Raw genomic sequence first — 16,899 nt, 5'->3', positions numbered from 1 at the left:
AGCTAGATTAACTATATATATATATATAGTTAGAAGAGAAAACTCTAAAGAAGATATTTTTCTAACTTCTATCTCTTATTACGCTATATCTAGAATAGCTAGCTCTATAGAAATTTTCTAGAAACCTTTACTAGGTTATAGATACTATATACTATAAGTTTTATAGATTATTATAGAGCTATAATAGTACTAACTAGAAGTAAACTAGATTTTTCTTAAAAGTTATCTAAATACGTATAGCTTTTTAATTAGGTAGTATCTCTTAGTATAACTATAGTATAAGGTGTAATATACTCTAAGAAATATATATATAAATTTTTATAGAAAAATATTAAGGTTTCGCTTAGTTATTTAAGAAAAACGTGTTAATTTTCGTTAATTTTCTTGCTAAGAAAAAGGTAGTCGGCTTGCTTATATAGTCGGTTCGCTTATAAAGTACGTTAGTAACTCTAACTTATATAATTCTTAAAAAGTAGAATATATATTAAAGTTAATAAAGAGATTTATAAGAGTAAATTACTCTATTATAATATTTAATCTATTACTAATAAAGATTATAAATATAAGCTCTTTATATATATTAATAAGCTTATTAATAGACTTTCTATTATAAAGTATTATATAAGCTTGTATAAATAGTTTAAGAGTTTTAATAGAATATTATTTCTCTAGCTAGACTATAGTTTTGTATCCCAGGTAAGTAGCGAAATCTACCTTTCTAAAACACTCTTAAATTAATTCTAGCTAAACTATCTGTACTGTCGCGGAGCACAATATAGACTACACCCTCGTGTTGCGACGACTGCTTCTTATAGCGTTATGCCACGAGTTGCATGCCGCAGCGTTGGCGCGAACCTGATAAAACAGTATAATGCTAAGCCCCCTCCTGAGCGCCGTTTAATAGCGTTGATATAAGCCTGGAAACACCTAGTATAGAAGCTGCAAAGCATCGCGACTACTCTCAAGCATGAGGCACTTGTCGTAAGCAGATTTAAGCTTAGATAGCTGTTGTCGGAATACGCTCGCGAACCAGATGGCAAGTAGACCTCTCCTGCTGCTCTCCCACCCTCTAACACTCCTTGCCAGCTTTACCAGCGCGTCCTCCAGCACCGGACCCGAGATTAATTCCCTTGCGGCCAATGACCCCTTCACTCCGGCCTCACCGCCAACGTCCTCAGTAGGGACACCACCGCCTGTTGACTTGTCTGCATCTCTCTTGCACGCCAGCTAGCCTAATATCACGTTACCACGAGGATATTGGCCTATTCTTGACTCCAGGAGCCCGTTAGGTCAGCATATGGCCACTTTTCCGGATACCCAGAACATGAGCCAGGCGCATCTGCCATCTGCCGCCGCAGAAATTAACGCTGGAGAGAGTCCCTTTGCTTATACCAATTTCCTTTCAGACCAGGACTGCGCACCCTATGCGTTCGTTAACGCCTTAGAGCCCTTTTCGTAGAACAATGCCGTTTAGAATTACGCTGGTTCATTCGCGTATACTTCGTACCCTAGCACGATGCAGGGCATTGATACCACGTTGTGCTCGACCCAAGACCCGAACGATGCTAGCTATGCTTCGCTGATTATGTCGCCAATTAGCGTCGCCGGCACCAACATGGCGCAGACGGACATCGCCCAGTCACAGCCATTTAAGCCGATGTAAGAGCTAACCTCCCCCTAATAAAAGCCCGTCGAAAGTAGTCTAATTATTGTCGCAGGAATGCGCACGACGAGACTGCGTCCACTCTGGCAACTTAGTCCAACCTGGACGAGGACGACATTCTGTCTCCCAATGACGCCGCCAAGGCTAATCGTGTGGATGAAGAGCAGGGCGAGGTAGCCCAGAGCCATCCACTGTACTTGGCTCAAGCAGACGAGAATGGGGAGTACCATTGCCCGTATAATAGGACGGAAGCGTGTAGCCACAAGCCAACGCGGCTGAAGTGTAACTATAAGTAAGTGGGCTGACTAGTCTAGAGCTTTGCTAACAGACTTGTAGCAAGTACGTGGATTCCCATTTGAAGCCGTTCTCCTGCAAGGAGTGCAAAAGTCCCCCATTCTCTTCGAGTGCCTGCCTCCTTCGCCATGAACGAGAGGCCCATGGTATGCACGGCCACGGCAATCGACCCCACCTGTGCCGTTTTCCCGACTGTGAGCGAGGTGATTACGGCTTCCCCCGCCGCTACAATCCCATCGATTATATGAAACGGGTCCACGATTACAAGCCGGAGGCCCAGAAGAAGCGGAAGGCCCAGAAGAAGCGGAAGGCGACCGCCGATAAAAAGTGTGAGAAGAGCCCAAGGACCAACAAGCTGGTTGCAGAAATGCGCCCACGAACAGTGCGCTCACGAACAGGATGGCAAGTAGACCTCTCCAGCTGCTCTACTGCTCTACCATCTCCTGACATGCCTTGCCAGCTTGACTTGTCGCAGGCGGAAGCTCAAGTGCGACGAAAACAAGCCCTCGTGCGGCTAATGCTGCAAATCTTCCTGCGAATGCGTCCCAAGTTCGGGCCTCATCCTTTGCCACGAGCAAAACGCCTCAATGAACGGGGACAGCTCCACAGATGCTCCTAAGAGCTTCTACGCATACAAGGACACCTTCGGTAATAACACTGTCTGGCTCGATATTCCCAAGAATGGTTTGCGCCCTTCCTCTATAGCGATTCCCAAGCTCTAATAATCCTCCAGTGTCATTCATCAACACGACCAATCCGTATCTAGATCCCCCCAGCCCAGAGCTAAGGACATTGCCTGTTACGTCGCGGTCGCCACGCTCCAACACACTTGACAACGCCAGCACGCCCTCCAGCACCGGGCCCGAGGTCCATACCTATGCGACCAACGGCGCGTCCTTACGCTTCACTCCAGAAACAGATCCGGCTCCTTGCTATGAACGACCACCGATGATCTCACAGCCGACATCGTCAATGACACCGCCTCCCATCGACCCCCGGATTCCGTCGCCATCTGATCCCGGCCAGATACCCCACCTGAGCTCAATCGCTGCCAGCCAACGGTCGCCATCCCATACTGGCACGGAGACCGCGGTCGAACGGGATCACGAGATTGCATATCTCCTACGGTGGTTTTCTGAACGCACTGGCCACTGGATAGATCTCTTTGATCTAAATAGGTACTTTTCTTCCTACGTACCAGTTAAAGCGCGAGACAATCCCCTCTTAAAGTACGCCGCGGTCGCCTACTCTGCCAAAGCCCTAACACGTGTGCAAGGGCGGAAGCCCGTCACGACGCGCCAGGCTCGGATGGAGCCCTACCCAGGCTCTCACGTAGTGGACTGGTACCACAAAGCCACGTAATACTACGATGCTGCCGTGTCGCTCCTGCTCCAGGCTTTGAAGGCTGATTCGACCATTATGCCAGAACCAGATTCTAAAAGCGGTCTATTACACGGGGATACTAGTCCCCTTCGCAAACAGCGCCGTGCCTCAAGCAATGTGAACTAGCGGACTGACATAGATAAGCTGCTCGCGGCTTTAGCGATCCTCTGCATATACGAGTTTCTGGACGTCTCTATGGCAGAGTGGTTTAAGCATTTGAACGGCGCGGAGTCTCTTCTTGTACAGATACAAACACCCCCTCCAACAATCAACTCCGCTAATCTTGGGTTTATCTCTAGAGCACGTCGCGCGATATTCTGGAACATAGCCCGGCAGGATATGCTGGCAGCGTGTGAGTGCGCTCTGCCTACTTCGATAGCCTTAACTAACTTTCACAATGTAGTCATCACTAAGAGTCGAACCCGTCTTAACATCGAAGAGCTCTCTCTATAGAAGGAAGCTAGCCTTCTTATCGACGAGCATGGATACATTGTCCCTAGCAACACAACTAAAACCGGCTATCTAGAGGGCGACATTATTATAAAAGAGGACCTTATCTGCAATGCACTTGTGTGGCTCATGTCGAAGCTCGTCAACTTCATGGCCGCCGGTGAGGACCCTGTGGATTTTGGACCCTCCCGCGTCGATGTAGATGGTACGACGGGTTGCCGAAAATTTTCCAGCCGTGCGCCAGAATCGACTCTACTCGCATCCCTGGGAACGATATCGGCTTTCCTAAGATTTGGTACAGCATTCCTATGTGCGCGTTAACTATGCAATACTACTACATGAGCAAGATTTAGCTGCTGATGAACAAGCCACACGAGTCCATACCGTGCTATACTACTGTAGTCGCTCAATACACTTATCAATTCGTGCTGGCTGCATGTCAGGCGTCCGCCCGCGAGATTATTGGCATATCTCTAGCTCGACCAGACGAGGCTGTCCGCATCCAATCTGTTCAGCCACTGTTTACTGCTGGCCAATGCCTAAGCGATCCTAGAGAGCGCCAAGTAGTATGCAGCCTTCTCCGCGACATCGAGGTCGAAATTGGCTGGGCTACGAGCTATCGAGTGAGGCAGTTGGTCGAACAATAGCAATGGGACGACGAGGCACTTGGAGAAGAGCCCGTAGGAGATTAACTTATATTCTGTCATTACTACAGACACGCTTATTAAAGAAAGGCAAGCGGCTTGCTCTGGGTTACGCAGTTACTTTCGCGATGTCTTTCGCTAGCGGGATAACAGACTCGTGTGTTATCCCCCATGGCAAAGGTTGGGTATCCCCATGACATTTCCCTGGAGTAAAGCGTTCGTTCTCTTCTCGTAATTGCTACCGACTCCTGATCCTTTCCATTTCAGACCCTTCCGCTGGCGGAACCTTTGCAATCGCCTTTAAGAAGGCCCAGTTAGCGCGAGGAAGGTAGGGCAATGGGTTGGACGAACCGCAATCGTCGAGTCTGTATTCTCTATATAACGGATTAGTATCGAGTTCAATTGAATGTTGGCTCTTCTTACACAGCAACTACATTTGGCTGGCACCGTTTCTGCGTCTCCTGATATTTGGTGCACCAAGCCCGTACTGTGTATCGTAAGTGCGAACACTTGTACTGAACTTGCGTGTAGTCGCACATAATGGGAGAAGGAGTGAGCACTAAAGCGCTGAGAAGGGGAATTATGTACGGTAGTTGCCGTACCCAAAAATTCTCCCCTGGTGTGCAGGGTTTTCATAACTCTATCCGTTTTATCCATCCAATACCGGATTGAACTGCCCAGACGCTGGACGACGAGCATCTCGATCGCACTCGGATCGAATCGTCACGTCGACACGGGTTCATTCCGGCTGCAGCTTCCTCCTATGGGTATCGTTGGAGCGCGAAGGCTTGGAAGGTGCTAGAGGAGCTGTCTGATTGGGGTCCTAAGGATGGAAAGCGCAATGCGACGTTGGTGGTCGCGCCCGCCATGCCCATTGTCCATAGATTCTACCGCATCCTATCTCCGAACCTAAGCTGATGCTTGCTTCCGCCAACCTGCTCGGCTCTGGATTATGCATGTCCTTCCGGCGGCGAGATATCACTTGTTCGTCGTCCGCTTTGGCGCCTTAATCGGCACGCTGTCAAGAACCAAGGCTCTAGAGGCTCAAGAGAACAGGAAACATTCGGAAAACTCAGAACTATGAGACTACGAAGCGTTAACGATCGCATAAGAGAGTCAAAATATCGTTCCAGTCCAAAACACTCTCAGGCTGATTTCCGAAATGCATCCTGCCAGAAGTATTGTCTCCCATCATCCATTCGCGAATAAATTGGGGTCGATTTATAGTACCGAATCAGCGGTAGCTCATGACCCTTTCCATTTGACCCTTTCCATTTGACCCTTTCCATTTGATTTTCGGATCCATTTGCAAGGTCCATTGAGAGGGAGGGCAGGAAGAATTCTGAGGCGTGGCAAAAGGCTAAAGTGCGAGGCCTTGGTTGCAGATAGCCTGTCACTGCCCTATACGCTCGTTCACAGCAAAAGGATAAATTAAACAAGTATCGGGTGAAGCTTGGTAAACAAAGGAAAGAATCGTGCATCCCCCACCAATGGCATGCTAACCATGATGACTTCCCAACCCTTACTTGAATCTCCTCGCCGGTGGCGTCATCTCTATATCTTGTACATAGTGATCAAGGGCGTTGGAGCTGCAAAGAGCGGTGCTATCCTTCTAAGCCCACCCCTTTCCGCCGCCGTGGGCTCTGGCGCCGTTGTGGGTTCGCGCTCTGCCGTCGATACAGACCTGGCGCGGTCCGGTTCTGGGTGACTAGTAGCAAGGTTAGGTTGAACGAGGTTCAGGATGAGGAGAAGCTTGCCTTTGAGTGAAGTCATTCTTCGACCTCTTTAATCTCAACCTTGTTTTCGAACCATTCCGCCATAGACACATGGGCGATGCCAGTGCTCAATATCAGAACGTACGTGCTCTGCCCAAAGTACAAAAACTTCCCAGTGGCAACTAAATTATCTAAAATCATCCATATTTGAACTCTCTTGTAGACCAGCACAATCAGCTCGCAGAGGCGACGTCGGTCGATCAATATGTCCTTCTGGCCCAGTTCCTTCCACGCCAGTAGCTGCATTTGCTCCACGACCGTATTAGCCGCCCAAGCTTGGTACCGCCGACCACATGCTTGGATCAGACTCGCACGGGAGGCTACTTCAAAGTAGCTAAGCCGACAGATGTCTCCTCCCTCAGTATTGGGTATTACCCAATCATCTTCACGCCCCGGGTCGGTTAATAGGATTCCCCACAGGTCTGGGTGTATGAGGACGGCGTTACCGTCGCGTTTGAGCCGCGTCATAGTGTAAAGTCTATTGGAAGATTGCGACGGCCACTTATCGGCGGAGGGTAGCGGCGACCGTTCCATGCTAGAAGGTGGTCAACTAACAGCTAATGTTGTTCAATAGATACTGACTTGGCTGGAGCGGGTGTGACTGGGGAGAGAGTTGCCTCCTCATCCACAGTGGAGGTAACGGAAGTTCGGTTTCCCACGGCGTCAAAGCAAAGGTCGTCGGCCTTGCCTGGAACCAGAGACCCTGCAGAATTGACACTAGTCGAGGATGGCGAAGTTGCGGAGGATGATCGCCGGAGGCAAGGTGACGGAGGCCTCTCGTAGTGCTGCTCAGCGCCGGGCTGCTGGGAAAGGGCGGACTTGAAATAGTCCCTCTCGTTCCGGTAATGCTCAGCCATTTGTTTGAGATGTGCGATGGTTTCGCGTTCCTCGTTTCGTTTCCGGCGGAGTCTCGCTGATGCATCCGCATTGCGCTTTCTTTTTTCGTTTTCCACCTTAGAAGCGGTCTTAACATCGACCTTCGCTTCCCTCTACCGAGCCCTGCTACGACTAATCCCCGGGCATTTCCCGCTACTACGGCGTCTCCGCCTACCCATCGACCTTAAGCTACTACACCATATGGAGGACGCCGCCGACCTCAACACCAGACTACCCCACTTGCCCGACTTCCGAGCTTTCGTCCAGCACCATGCCCCCACGTTGCAGGTCCAAGGGATCCTATATACCCATAGCGAGGGTAGCGTAGTAGAATCACCTACCAGCTTTGACCAGGCGTGCCTGAACGAAGTGCATAAGCGGTATGCCCCGCGTTGGGCTGGGCTTCTATACGCTAGATGTTACGAACGGTCCTCGTACCCACGACATCGTATCCTTGGCACCGTTGGACTCGTCCGAAACCAGCTCGGTCTCGGGACCCTCGCCGGGAGCCCAGAGGACGTTGACTGATTTGGGACGCAGCATGCGCGAGGCCGCGATGGCTTCTTCTTAATAGCGACGGATTGGACATGGAGGACTATTAGAATGTTCGAGACCCGTAACTACGCGAGGGAGTCACGTGATGGATTCGTGGATCCGTGGATCTGTATTCCACAGATCCACAGATCCACAGATCTACTCTAATTGGCTGACCGGCGTCGCTGGCCGGAACTCAGGAGGAGCACATAAACACGCTCGTTTCCGCTTCTAGATTCACTCCTTTGTAGTTAACTTGTTACATTTTCTTTAAGTAGTTAAGAAACACTGCCTTTCGCACACGTAGTGATTCGTTTCTCGATAAACTTAAGGACATTGGGTGTAGGTTTTCCCCATTCCACTGCTGATCACAGGTTTGGAGACACGAGGCCTCCTCACCCCTCTCACACTAGACGATAGCTAGTCGGCACAGGATACTATTAGTCGTAAAATTCAGATCCTCAGGTATCAAATCAACCGTTCTAAAGCGCCCCTACTGCCGGGTGGTCGTCACCAGGTTCAGGGTGGTTCTCACCAGGTTCGGGGTGGTTCTCACCAGGTTCGGGGTGGTCGTCCTTTCGTTCCTTACCAGTCCGCTACTAGAGATGCTGGTCTAGCCGCATCCGCGTGGCCTGCCTCAGATCTAGCGACTATGGCCTCATACACAAGAAACCCTCTATTAGCAAAGGTAGTCACTATAGCCGCCACACTGTCGCCTTGCGCAGCGCTTGCGTCAGATTATCAAGTGTTACCTTCCTGTCCCAGCCAGCATCCGCTAGCGCTCGCTCCGCCATTGTAAATCTACCGGGCTGCGATATAGGAGATAGCTGCGATCGTGCACTTAGGGCGCGCCCCGCATCAGGTTGGTGTTGTAGAGCTGTGCGAGATTACTCATCCTCGTCCCCTTGCAGTTGCCTAAGAAATTCGTTCAGCTCCGAACAAAGCTTGCTGTCGAACGGCTCGAGCCAGTACCCGAGGATGGGTACGTGGCCGTGTTGGATGGAGCTGGACCGCATGTTTCCCCACGACGGTAGCGGGCGTCCTTTGATGTCGAAAGGGCGGACGCGGAGCTGTGGAGACTAATTGCCATGCGTCGCGACCACCACATACTCGGCGAAGGTGCTCTTCTTACACGCCCGATCTTTTTCCGGTCTCACCACACCCACCACCGTAGCCTCTCGATGCTGATACCGGTCCAGTAACTGCCCGAGCGCGCGAAGGTGTGTGAGGTCCCGCTCGTACACGAAGTGCTGCGGTTCTAACTTGACTAGGTACTCGGTCGCATTGTATCGTGGTGTGGGAAAGCTGTACTAGTCGGCATGCGTTGGCGATTGATTGGACGAGAAGTCCCCTAGGGACCCGGGGTGCCTACGTCGGGTCTTGCTCTTCAGTGGTTTATCATCGTCCTGCCGTCTCTTGCGTTTCCGCGTTGGGTCGGGTGCATCCTCGCTGTCTTCTTCTACTTGCTTTGCTGCCCGCTTCTCTGTTGCCTGCTCTTCTTCTTGGGCCTGCTTTTCCGCTGCCGCCCGCTCTTCTCGGGCCTGCTTTTCCGCTGCTGCCCGCTCTTCTTCTTGGGCCTGCTTTTCCGCTGCCGCCCGCTCTTCTTCTTGGGCCTGCTTTTCCGCTGCCGCCCGCTCTTCTCGGGCCTGCTTTTCCGCTGCCCGCTCTTCTTGGGCCTGCTTTTCCGCTGCCGCCCGCTCTTCTTCTTGGGCCTGCTTTTCCGCTGCCGCCCGCTCTTCTTGGGCCCGCCTCTCCTCTCGTGCCCGCCTCCGCCTGCTGTTCGTGCTGCGCCTCGGTGGCGTTGAGTGCTCGTCGTCGGAGTCGACGATGATGGGCGAGCTGTCTCTGTTTCCTCGCTGCCTGTCACGCTGCGAGGAGTTGTTCGATGCTCGTCGTTGTCGGTGGGACCATTCGTCGCCTTTTGGAAATGGCTGCTCCTCGTCCACCGGCCTCGAACGCGTCCAGTGGCAGCGGCGTCCTCCTGCAGAGTTCCTGTGCGTGTCCTCGTCGCCTCTGGCGGTATTCTCGGGCTCCCTGTACTCATCATCCCTGTCCTCATCGTCCTCGGGCTCCGCGTACGCCTTGTATGTGCCATGGTCGCGCCATGTGTACGCGTCGGGGTCGTGACTGGCGCGCTGCCCCATCTCGTGCTTGTCGTACCACTTTCGCCTCTGCTGATCGTTCAGCACTTCGTAGGCGTTATTGATGATCTTGAATCGCTCGGTTCGGGCGTTGCGTTCGACTGGGTGCAAGTGGTGCGTCTTGTCAGGGTGGTTGTACAGCGATAGCCTGTAGAAGGCCTTCTTGATATCTAGAAAGTGTGCCGTAGGCTTAACACCCAATACATCGTAATACGAGCGATTCGTCATGGCGGGCGCGTTGGGAGGGTGTGATGTATGGCGAGCATAATGAGAAGTGTGTGCAGGTTGGTGTGATGGACGCGTTTTGTCGCCGTTTGCTCGCCAAGCATCTTCGACCAGATGGAGCGTGGTGCAATCGCCTTACCGATATGCTCTCTTTCCGTCCTTCACCAACATTCCTACTGACACGCTCACCTTTGTTCTCTTTTACTCTCGCCTCTCTCCGTGATCTAAGCTTGCTTTGCTTCTCTTACCCTCTTGCCGTATCTTGTTGCGTGCCTTTAACCAGTCTGACTTCTCTTTTGCGTCTGCCTCCCACCACGTCTGCCTCCCACCACGTCTGCCTCCCACTACGTCTGCCTCCCACTACGTCTGCCTGCCTCGCTTCGCCCCTCTCCACGCCTTCGCTGTCCTCCGGTCTCGCTCCGCTTCATCGCCCTTTACCGCCGTTACACACGCTTCCCTTCAACGGTGCGCCACTAGAACTATAGGCCCAGCTATTCCTATACATCCCTATACATGGACTGGGATGAGCGGGCAGAGCTTGCACATGAGGCGCTGGCTCTCAGATGGTTCAGCAAGTTTCGTGAGCAAAAGTTCCGTATAGCCGATTGGGTCTCTTCTTACCGAGATGGCCAATCGAGCACAATTATCAGCGACTACTGTGGCTCCTTTAATTGGAGCTGCCGTCTGCGTTTTGAGGACAATGTGGAATGGTTAATTCGGTTTCCTGTTCCTGGAAGAGTTATGGACTGCGATGAGAAGTTACGTCGAGAGGTCGCCGTAATGTGCTTGGTCAGGGAAAAAACTAAAATTCCGGTGCCTAAGGTTCATGCCTGGGGTCTGTCAAACAATTTAGGATTGGGCCCTTTTATCATAATGGATTACATCCGTGATGGAGAGTCACTTGGTAATCTTTGGCGGGAAGCGCCTGAGAAACGAACACTACGAACCGACATTAGTGAACGCGACCTGCGTATTGTGTTTCGCCAAATAGCGGAGTTTTACCTCGAACTTTCAGCATTAGAGTTTCCTAATATCGGGTCTCTATCAATCCGGGACGACCAGAGTATTCACGCGGATCTGAGCCCAATAACTCTAAAGATGCAAGAAATAGAGGCACATTCGGGAGTAAAAGTTAGAGGTATTGTAAGTCCTAGCCTTATTTATATGGCGAAACTAATTGTAACAAGGTCACCGCTTGGTACCGTTTTCCTCTGCGAGGGAATACTTTTACAACGTTGCTGAGCAAGACATGGAGCAACTGCACGAGCAACCTAACTCAATTGACAACGAGGATGACGCTCGAGCCAAATACAACTTCCGTCACCAATTTAACGCCGTCCTTCCACGTTTCGTCGCTGACGACAAGTACAATCAGACCAGCTTCAGACTAATATGCGATGATTTCCGCTACGGGAATATGATTGTCAACAACGCGAGCGATCTCAAGATAATTGCAGTAATAGACTGGGAGTGGGCATACACCGCGCCGTACCAAATGTTTAGCTCAGCGCCGCGATGGCTTCTAATTACGAAACCAATCCTCTGGGAAGTGCCTAATGGCTCACAATTTCAGCGATACATGGCTTGCCTAGAGCTTTTTCTCAGCGAGCTGGAACTCGAAGAGAGCAGAAGAACTCAGGACCATAGGCTTTCCAACCTCATGCGGAAGTCTCTAAGCGACGGCAGATTCTGGTTTCACGAACTGGTATATGGCTGTTTCACGGCTGCTGACAACCCAGCATGGAAAGCCATTTGTGAGATGCTCCCTGATATCAGTAATCTGGCATCTCCCCCCCAGCCCGAGCTTGATGCCTTCGTGGAAAAGAAAAGGAAGCAGCTAGAGGTGTATACGGCAGAACGGAACGCAATCAAGAAAGACAGAGTTTTAGCTAGAGTGGAATAGAGTGAAGCAGGACGGCGTTTTCTGGAGTGCTGAAGTCTAACGGCGCAAATTGCTATAGGATCAGATGGAGAAATTCGAAGTCATATCGTAGGGCAGGGGCACCTTGCCGCTGCTGCAATACAAACGTGACCGCAAACGCTCATGCAAATGGTGATAGTCCACAACTCTAACGTGCTTACAACACTCGTCGGATGCGGCACGGCAAGCTGGAGATAAGAAGACGGCCAGATGGCTCAAATCACAACTGGACAATCTCTTGGAGACCCTGTGAGCACGGGCAATGGTGGAAAAGGTTGAGGTCATCCAAGGATGCACGGAAACCGCGTACATCATTGCGCTCTTCAAACTCTTGCAAATCCTCTACACTTGGGTCCACACCAAGGAGCTGCTGGCACCGACGACTGAAGGCTAGCCCCAAAAGAAGGATATGAACAGTCACCGTAAAAGAGCGCCCGGTATGTGCCCGCCTCTCAATCAACCACGTCCGAGACCTCCTCCCGTCGCACCTGTCGCTTCCGGCGAGGATAGCACCTCTCACCACCTGGACGGCTGCCATCGCGTTTCCGTTTCAGCGTGCGGCACGCTAGATCGTCAGGAACGATAATTGGGTTAACGGGATAGCAGATTAGTAGGTGATTATTTGGAAAGAGGCAAGGAAGCTTACGACGATGAGAAGCAAGCGTAGACTCGTCCAGCAAAATTGGATTTTCTGTGGGTGTTAGCGCAGCCTCTCGCATTAAGGGACCCCTCCGACGATGCACATGGTCCGCGCTGTCTTGCTGACTAAACAACAACCTCAGCTTCAGGATCGTCCGCGTCAGCACTCCCGGCCGGAAGGGCGCCACCTGCCACCAGGCCTACTAGCCTTCGTCTCATTTCCCTGTAGATCTGCGCTTTTAGCATCTTTATCAACCGCTAGCTGAGCATAGGGCGTCCATGCTAACCACAGTGAGCACGGGAGCGCAGGTCTCATAACCTCCGGAGCTTGACAGCCAGACCCACAGCAGGCAGGTCAGCAGGCGTGCTGCTAGTCGCTGTATACCAAAGCATGCCGTTGCAACTCATTCGTCGCGCTGTCCCGCATCTTACACGTATGATGAAGTTGTGAATAACTGTGAGTCGAGTTAATAGGGTCTTTTAGACGGTGTGAAGGCGGCTGGGCTTTGGGGTGAAGTAAGAGACGTAAAGTAAGCGCACAAATTTCAATTTACCTCTTAACGCTCAGCCACACCCTCAACTTCCGCAAAGAGCCGCTACTTCTTAGGATACCATTCCCAATTTCGCCATTTCCCAATTCCGGCTCCGCTCCCCGGGCGGTTGTCTCTCGAGCCTCGACTTACGCTGACCCTTTCGCATTGATCCCCCCGACAGCTTTAGCAAAGCTCTGTTGGTATGGATACGACGTGGACTATCCTAGTTGTCGCCGAGATCTTGGCCGAGTCTGACTGGCTATACGTCGACTTTGTTGCGGGCGGCAGCGCAAATCTCGCGGTAGGACCTGTCGATGACGAGGAGGAACTCTATGAAGACCGGATGGGTTTAGTCTCGCAAGTGCTAATCCCGGGTTCACTTGTTAGTGATTGCAAATTAATTCAACGGACGTTAGCTAACTGCTGCATATAGTTCGTAATGATGAGCGGACAGCCGCCAGTCGTTCCGCAGTCCAGTTTCGAGTTTGGCGATGTCAATGTATCTGATGTTAACGGTGAGGTCACGTACATCATCTACATCCAGAACCACGAGCTGCTGGAAGAAGTGCTGGTCCCAGGTACTAACGTCGTATTGATGGAGGTACTTAACCTACGCTTAATTGAGGAAATTATTCAGTACGTGTTTATACATGTTGCGTTGCGAAATTAGCTACTAACGCAAATGTAGAACCCCAATCGCACAGGGCCCCTTGGCCTGTGAAGACTGTTAAGCGGTCGAGAATAGGCAGTTACTCAGCGCATGTCGGCCTGACAGAGCTTTCGGGAACACTTTAGGCTGCCTAGTTAGTCAACTTGGCGAGGGCTCCGCGTTCTCCTATGCTTGCCCCCAGGACTACTGAGCGAACCCCCTGCTCACAGCCAGAGCATCGTGCAGCATGCCCACCAGCCTGGCACTTACAGTGACCTCCTATCCCGCGGGCAAACAAACCGATATCGAAATTCTTGGTATGGAGCTTGATGTCAAGAACAAAGAGTTATTGTGGCCGAGAAAAGGGGCTCTGCATTGAGAAGGGGGGAGGGGGGGAAACAGGGGTAAAACAGGTGGCTTTTTCGTCGCTATCCTTCTCCTGGAAGGAATTCATCACCGCATGTACAAGTTTGTTCAGGAAAAGAGGCTTTTTGGAGGCTTATAAGGTTCGTCTGAGGGCCTCTTACACGCTGAAAGAGGTTCGACCTAATCTAAAGAAACTGGGGTTCCCGACCCCGATGCTTTATCATGTCGCGAGAGTCTGTGCAAATACTGCAGAATCATTACTTTAACGAGCAACACCGCGCCCATCGCAGCTGGTACGTAGAGATGGCTGTTAACCGTAAGCCCGTTCTGCTTCGTACGCATACAACATACTTGTCCCCCGGCTCTCGTTCCTCGCCCTCGTCAATAGCGCACCCGCGTGCTCCGCTATTTATCTCTCGAGCAGTATTTGCAGCATCCCGTACCGCACGAGCTGCGGCGGCGTCCACAAACACAAACGGTATCTGAAGAGTCGAGGTCAGGGTAGAGACGCAGCTCCCATCCCACTCCGTTGAGGGTTAAGAAGCAGATAGGTAGAGGGTAAACGTTCGTGTGGGAGAGAAACGATTCAATTCGATTCGATTCGGCGTACTCGCGCGTCCGCGAACGGGGTTCAAAATGCTCAAGCTGTATCAAAGAGGGCGTAAGCTTTCAGCACATCTCCTAGTACGAATAACATTGATTTATCCTCACCCATTACACGCCTAAGGCGAGCTTCGGCACGTGCATCGGTCAACCGATGCGGTGGCCTTAACTGCAGAATGCCCGGGCCGCTCAGCGTCCCTCCGACGAGCCGTTGTCCTTCTCCAAGCATGTATCCCGGGTTCGCAAACAAGGGTTCGTGGTTCGTGGTTATAGTCGCTGCACTGGCGGGATCCGCTACAGGCACTTCGTCCAGGCGGAAGATAGGTGAGAGCAGCACCTAGACAGGCGGAGAAGGCACTTGTTTGTACTGTAGATGCGAAGGGAGCGCGGGCGGTGCCATCGAGACGCGGGAGGCGGGAGGCGGGAGGCGGAGGTTCGAGCGCGACTCCGCAGCACCTTTCGGAATCCGGCAAAAAAAAGATCAGCCCAAGCCTCGCGAACCAGGGGAGCTTGTACAGTCAGAGATGCGGGTTTGATTAAAGTGTCGCTGCCAGAGCGCTAAAGGCGAGATAAGTTCCGCCGGGTGCTCGTATCTCTACAGTCGTGCGTGCTCGGTGAGGATTTCAGGCTTGGCATTCTCGTTGGGGCCTATTCGACTGACTTCCTGGTTGCCAACAAACGCAGCGGCAGCACTATATAAGCGCTAATAAATCGACATGGCTTGCGCATCTAAGAACGGTACGAAGGGAGAATCGCACTAGGAGAAAGCGCACTCTCGATTTTGAGAATTCTCCGTCAAACGAACTATCTCACGAGCAGATTGGGAAACTAAAGCGATCTCGACAAGAGCGGCCTTCGGGACTCTCTTAAGCAACAAGTGCGAGCCACCCCTAATGCTCCGGAGGACTTTCGGGAATCGATGTCAACAATCATAGCAACAGCGGCGACAGTCATGACCAACACGGCAACGAGGCTACCGGTGACGATGACCGTGGCACTGGTACTACATCAGCTTCTGGGACCTCCCATAAGCCATCAACTTCGTCGTCATCGGATCTCTTCATCGCCTCGGAATCTCAGACCTTGGACGATGATGACTTTCTTATGTTTGACGATGACGACGGCACGGTGGAGGACATGCCTGAGGACGGTCGCACGGAATACGGGAAGTTGGAAGCCACCCGGCCGTGTCGAACAGGGAACGTCCGCTTCGATCGTCACATCGTGAACGCCGGAGCTGATAACCGCCCTTTTTACAAAGTTATCAAAGGGTACGATCTTGGCCCCGGCGGTGCGGAAGCTCTTCACGACCACGAGGAGGAGAAACTACATACCAAGTTTGATGTGTTCGTCAGGAAGGCCTCAATAAAGAAGAGCTGTACGATCAAAATGCTTGGACCTTGCGTGGAGATGACCAAACTCACGAAGAGTGGGAAGCCGTATCGTCTGGATCTGTACGTGAGAGTCGTATCACACCGATCCAGCGAAAAATCCCGATGCGAAGAAGCTTCCGATCGTTGAATGGTTGACCAGGACTGAATTTGGGCAGCTGGTGGGCAAGAAGTACGCGGATAAGCAAGAGAATGTTTTGATGGCGAAGTACAAGAAGAGGCGGAGCTATTTCGACGAGTGTAAGAAGCGGCGGCTGCATCCAGAGACCAAACAGCCCCTTTCCGCTGAAGACTATGACCGCTACCCCTGGTTGTTTCCAGACGATAGCGCTCCCAGGCCAGTTGGTACAAAGCAGACTCAGGATGCTGACAACGTTGAAGCTATGGAGGGCGTGGTTGCTGGTAACGTGGAGGAGGAGGAGGAGGAGCTGTAGGTTACACTATGTTGGTAGACAAGATAGCTCTATAATATCATTAGTGTCATAACGCCCCTTTCGGTGCGAGACTTACCACTCTATCCTCTCTTAACCATGCGCGGGACATTTGTTCATGATCTTTACAGTGTCTTCGCTGTCTTCGTACAGCCACCGAAGGTTCAAGGTGCCCTTCTTCCCCGCCGAGTACCATGCAAGAACATGCAAATCTGCCCGTAGTTCTGTGATACCCTGTTCTCTTCTCTTAATTTTGGCATCTTTTGAGTCCTTTTGTGCGTAGGCAGCTGCCGTTAGTTAGCATAATCAACATGCAAGGCTCCACTGAGCTTCGGCTTACCGCGGGCAGCTAGGCCTTGACATTCTCCGCAGGTGCTGTTG

General features: G+C 51.6%; 7 protein-coding genes across 7 annotated transcripts; 4 read left to right on the top strand and 3 right to left on the bottom strand.

The window, feature by feature from the left end:
* Positions 1-1,033: 1,033 nt before the first annotated feature.
* BU26DRAFT_508524 (uncharacterized protein) lies at positions 1,034-1,663 on the top strand (the record flags this gene model as incomplete). The annotated part of the gene is made up of 2 exons (XM_033827086.1): positions 1,034-1,177; positions 1,475-1,663. 2 exons carry the CDS (start codon positions 1,034-1,036, stop codon positions 1,661-1,663), a joined length of 333 nt encoding a protein of 110 aa, XP_033680220.1.
* A 442-nt stretch (positions 1,664-2,105) lies between these two features.
* Positions 2,106-4,143, top strand: BU26DRAFT_578963 (uncharacterized protein; the record flags this gene model as incomplete). The annotated part of the gene is made up of 8 exons (XM_033834439.1): positions 2,106-2,284; positions 2,508-2,641; positions 2,691-3,289; positions 3,353-3,443; positions 3,480-3,692; positions 3,744-3,764; positions 3,801-3,961; positions 4,024-4,143. 8 exons carry the CDS (start codon positions 2,106-2,108, stop codon positions 4,141-4,143), a joined length of 1,518 nt encoding a protein of 505 aa, XP_033680219.1.
* Positions 4,144-5,948: 1,805 nt separating this feature from the next.
* Positions 5,949-7,066, bottom strand: BU26DRAFT_608080 (uncharacterized protein; the record flags this gene model as incomplete). The annotated part of the gene is made up of 3 exons (XM_033835815.1): positions 5,949-6,142; positions 6,192-6,744; positions 6,792-7,066. 2 exons carry the CDS (start codon positions 7,064-7,066, stop codon positions 6,204-6,206), a joined length of 816 nt encoding a protein of 271 aa, XP_033680218.1. The 3' UTR covers positions 5,949-6,142; positions 6,192-6,203.
* A 2,060-nt stretch (positions 7,067-9,126) lies between these two features.
* Positions 9,127-9,360, bottom strand: BU26DRAFT_410464 (uncharacterized protein; the record flags this gene model as incomplete). The annotated part of the gene is made up of 1 exon (XM_033822931.1): positions 9,127-9,360. A coding segment is annotated over one exon (234 nt), but the record flags the coding sequence as incomplete, so codon positions are not given.
* Positions 9,361-9,766: 406 nt separating this feature from the next.
* Positions 9,767-9,988, bottom strand: BU26DRAFT_433568 (heat shock protein DnaJ; the record flags this gene model as incomplete). The annotated part of the gene is made up of 1 exon (XM_033824036.1): positions 9,767-9,988. A coding segment is annotated over one exon (222 nt), but the record flags the coding sequence as incomplete, so codon positions are not given.
* A 150-nt stretch (positions 9,989-10,138) lies between these two features.
* Positions 10,139-12,017, top strand: BU26DRAFT_522313 (uncharacterized protein). Its single transcript, XM_033829758.1, has 2 exons — positions 10,139-11,123; positions 11,173-12,017. The coding sequence occupies exons 1-2, from the start codon at positions 10,499-10,501 to the stop codon at positions 11,886-11,888; spliced, it is 1,341 nt and encodes a 446-aa protein (XP_033680215.1). The 5' UTR covers positions 10,139-10,498; the 3' UTR covers positions 11,889-12,017.
* Positions 12,018-15,412: 3,395 nt separating this feature from the next.
* Positions 15,413-16,521, top strand: BU26DRAFT_568499 (uncharacterized protein; the record flags this gene model as incomplete). The annotated part of the gene is made up of 3 exons (XM_033833778.1): positions 15,413-15,434; positions 15,601-16,150; positions 16,230-16,521. 3 exons carry the CDS (start codon positions 15,413-15,415, stop codon positions 16,519-16,521), a joined length of 864 nt encoding a protein of 287 aa, XP_033680214.1.
* Positions 16,522-16,899: the final 378 nt, after the last annotated feature.

Source organism: Trematosphaeria pertusa (assembly GCF_010094035.1).
Source record: "Trematosphaeria pertusa strain CBS 122368 unplaced genomic scaffold BU26scaffold_13, whole genome shotgun sequence".
NCBI classification, from domain to species: domain Eukaryota; kingdom Fungi; phylum Ascomycota; class Dothideomycetes; order Pleosporales; family Trematosphaeriaceae; genus Trematosphaeria; species Trematosphaeria pertusa.
This window is presented reverse-complemented; position numbering and strand designations above follow the sequence as displayed.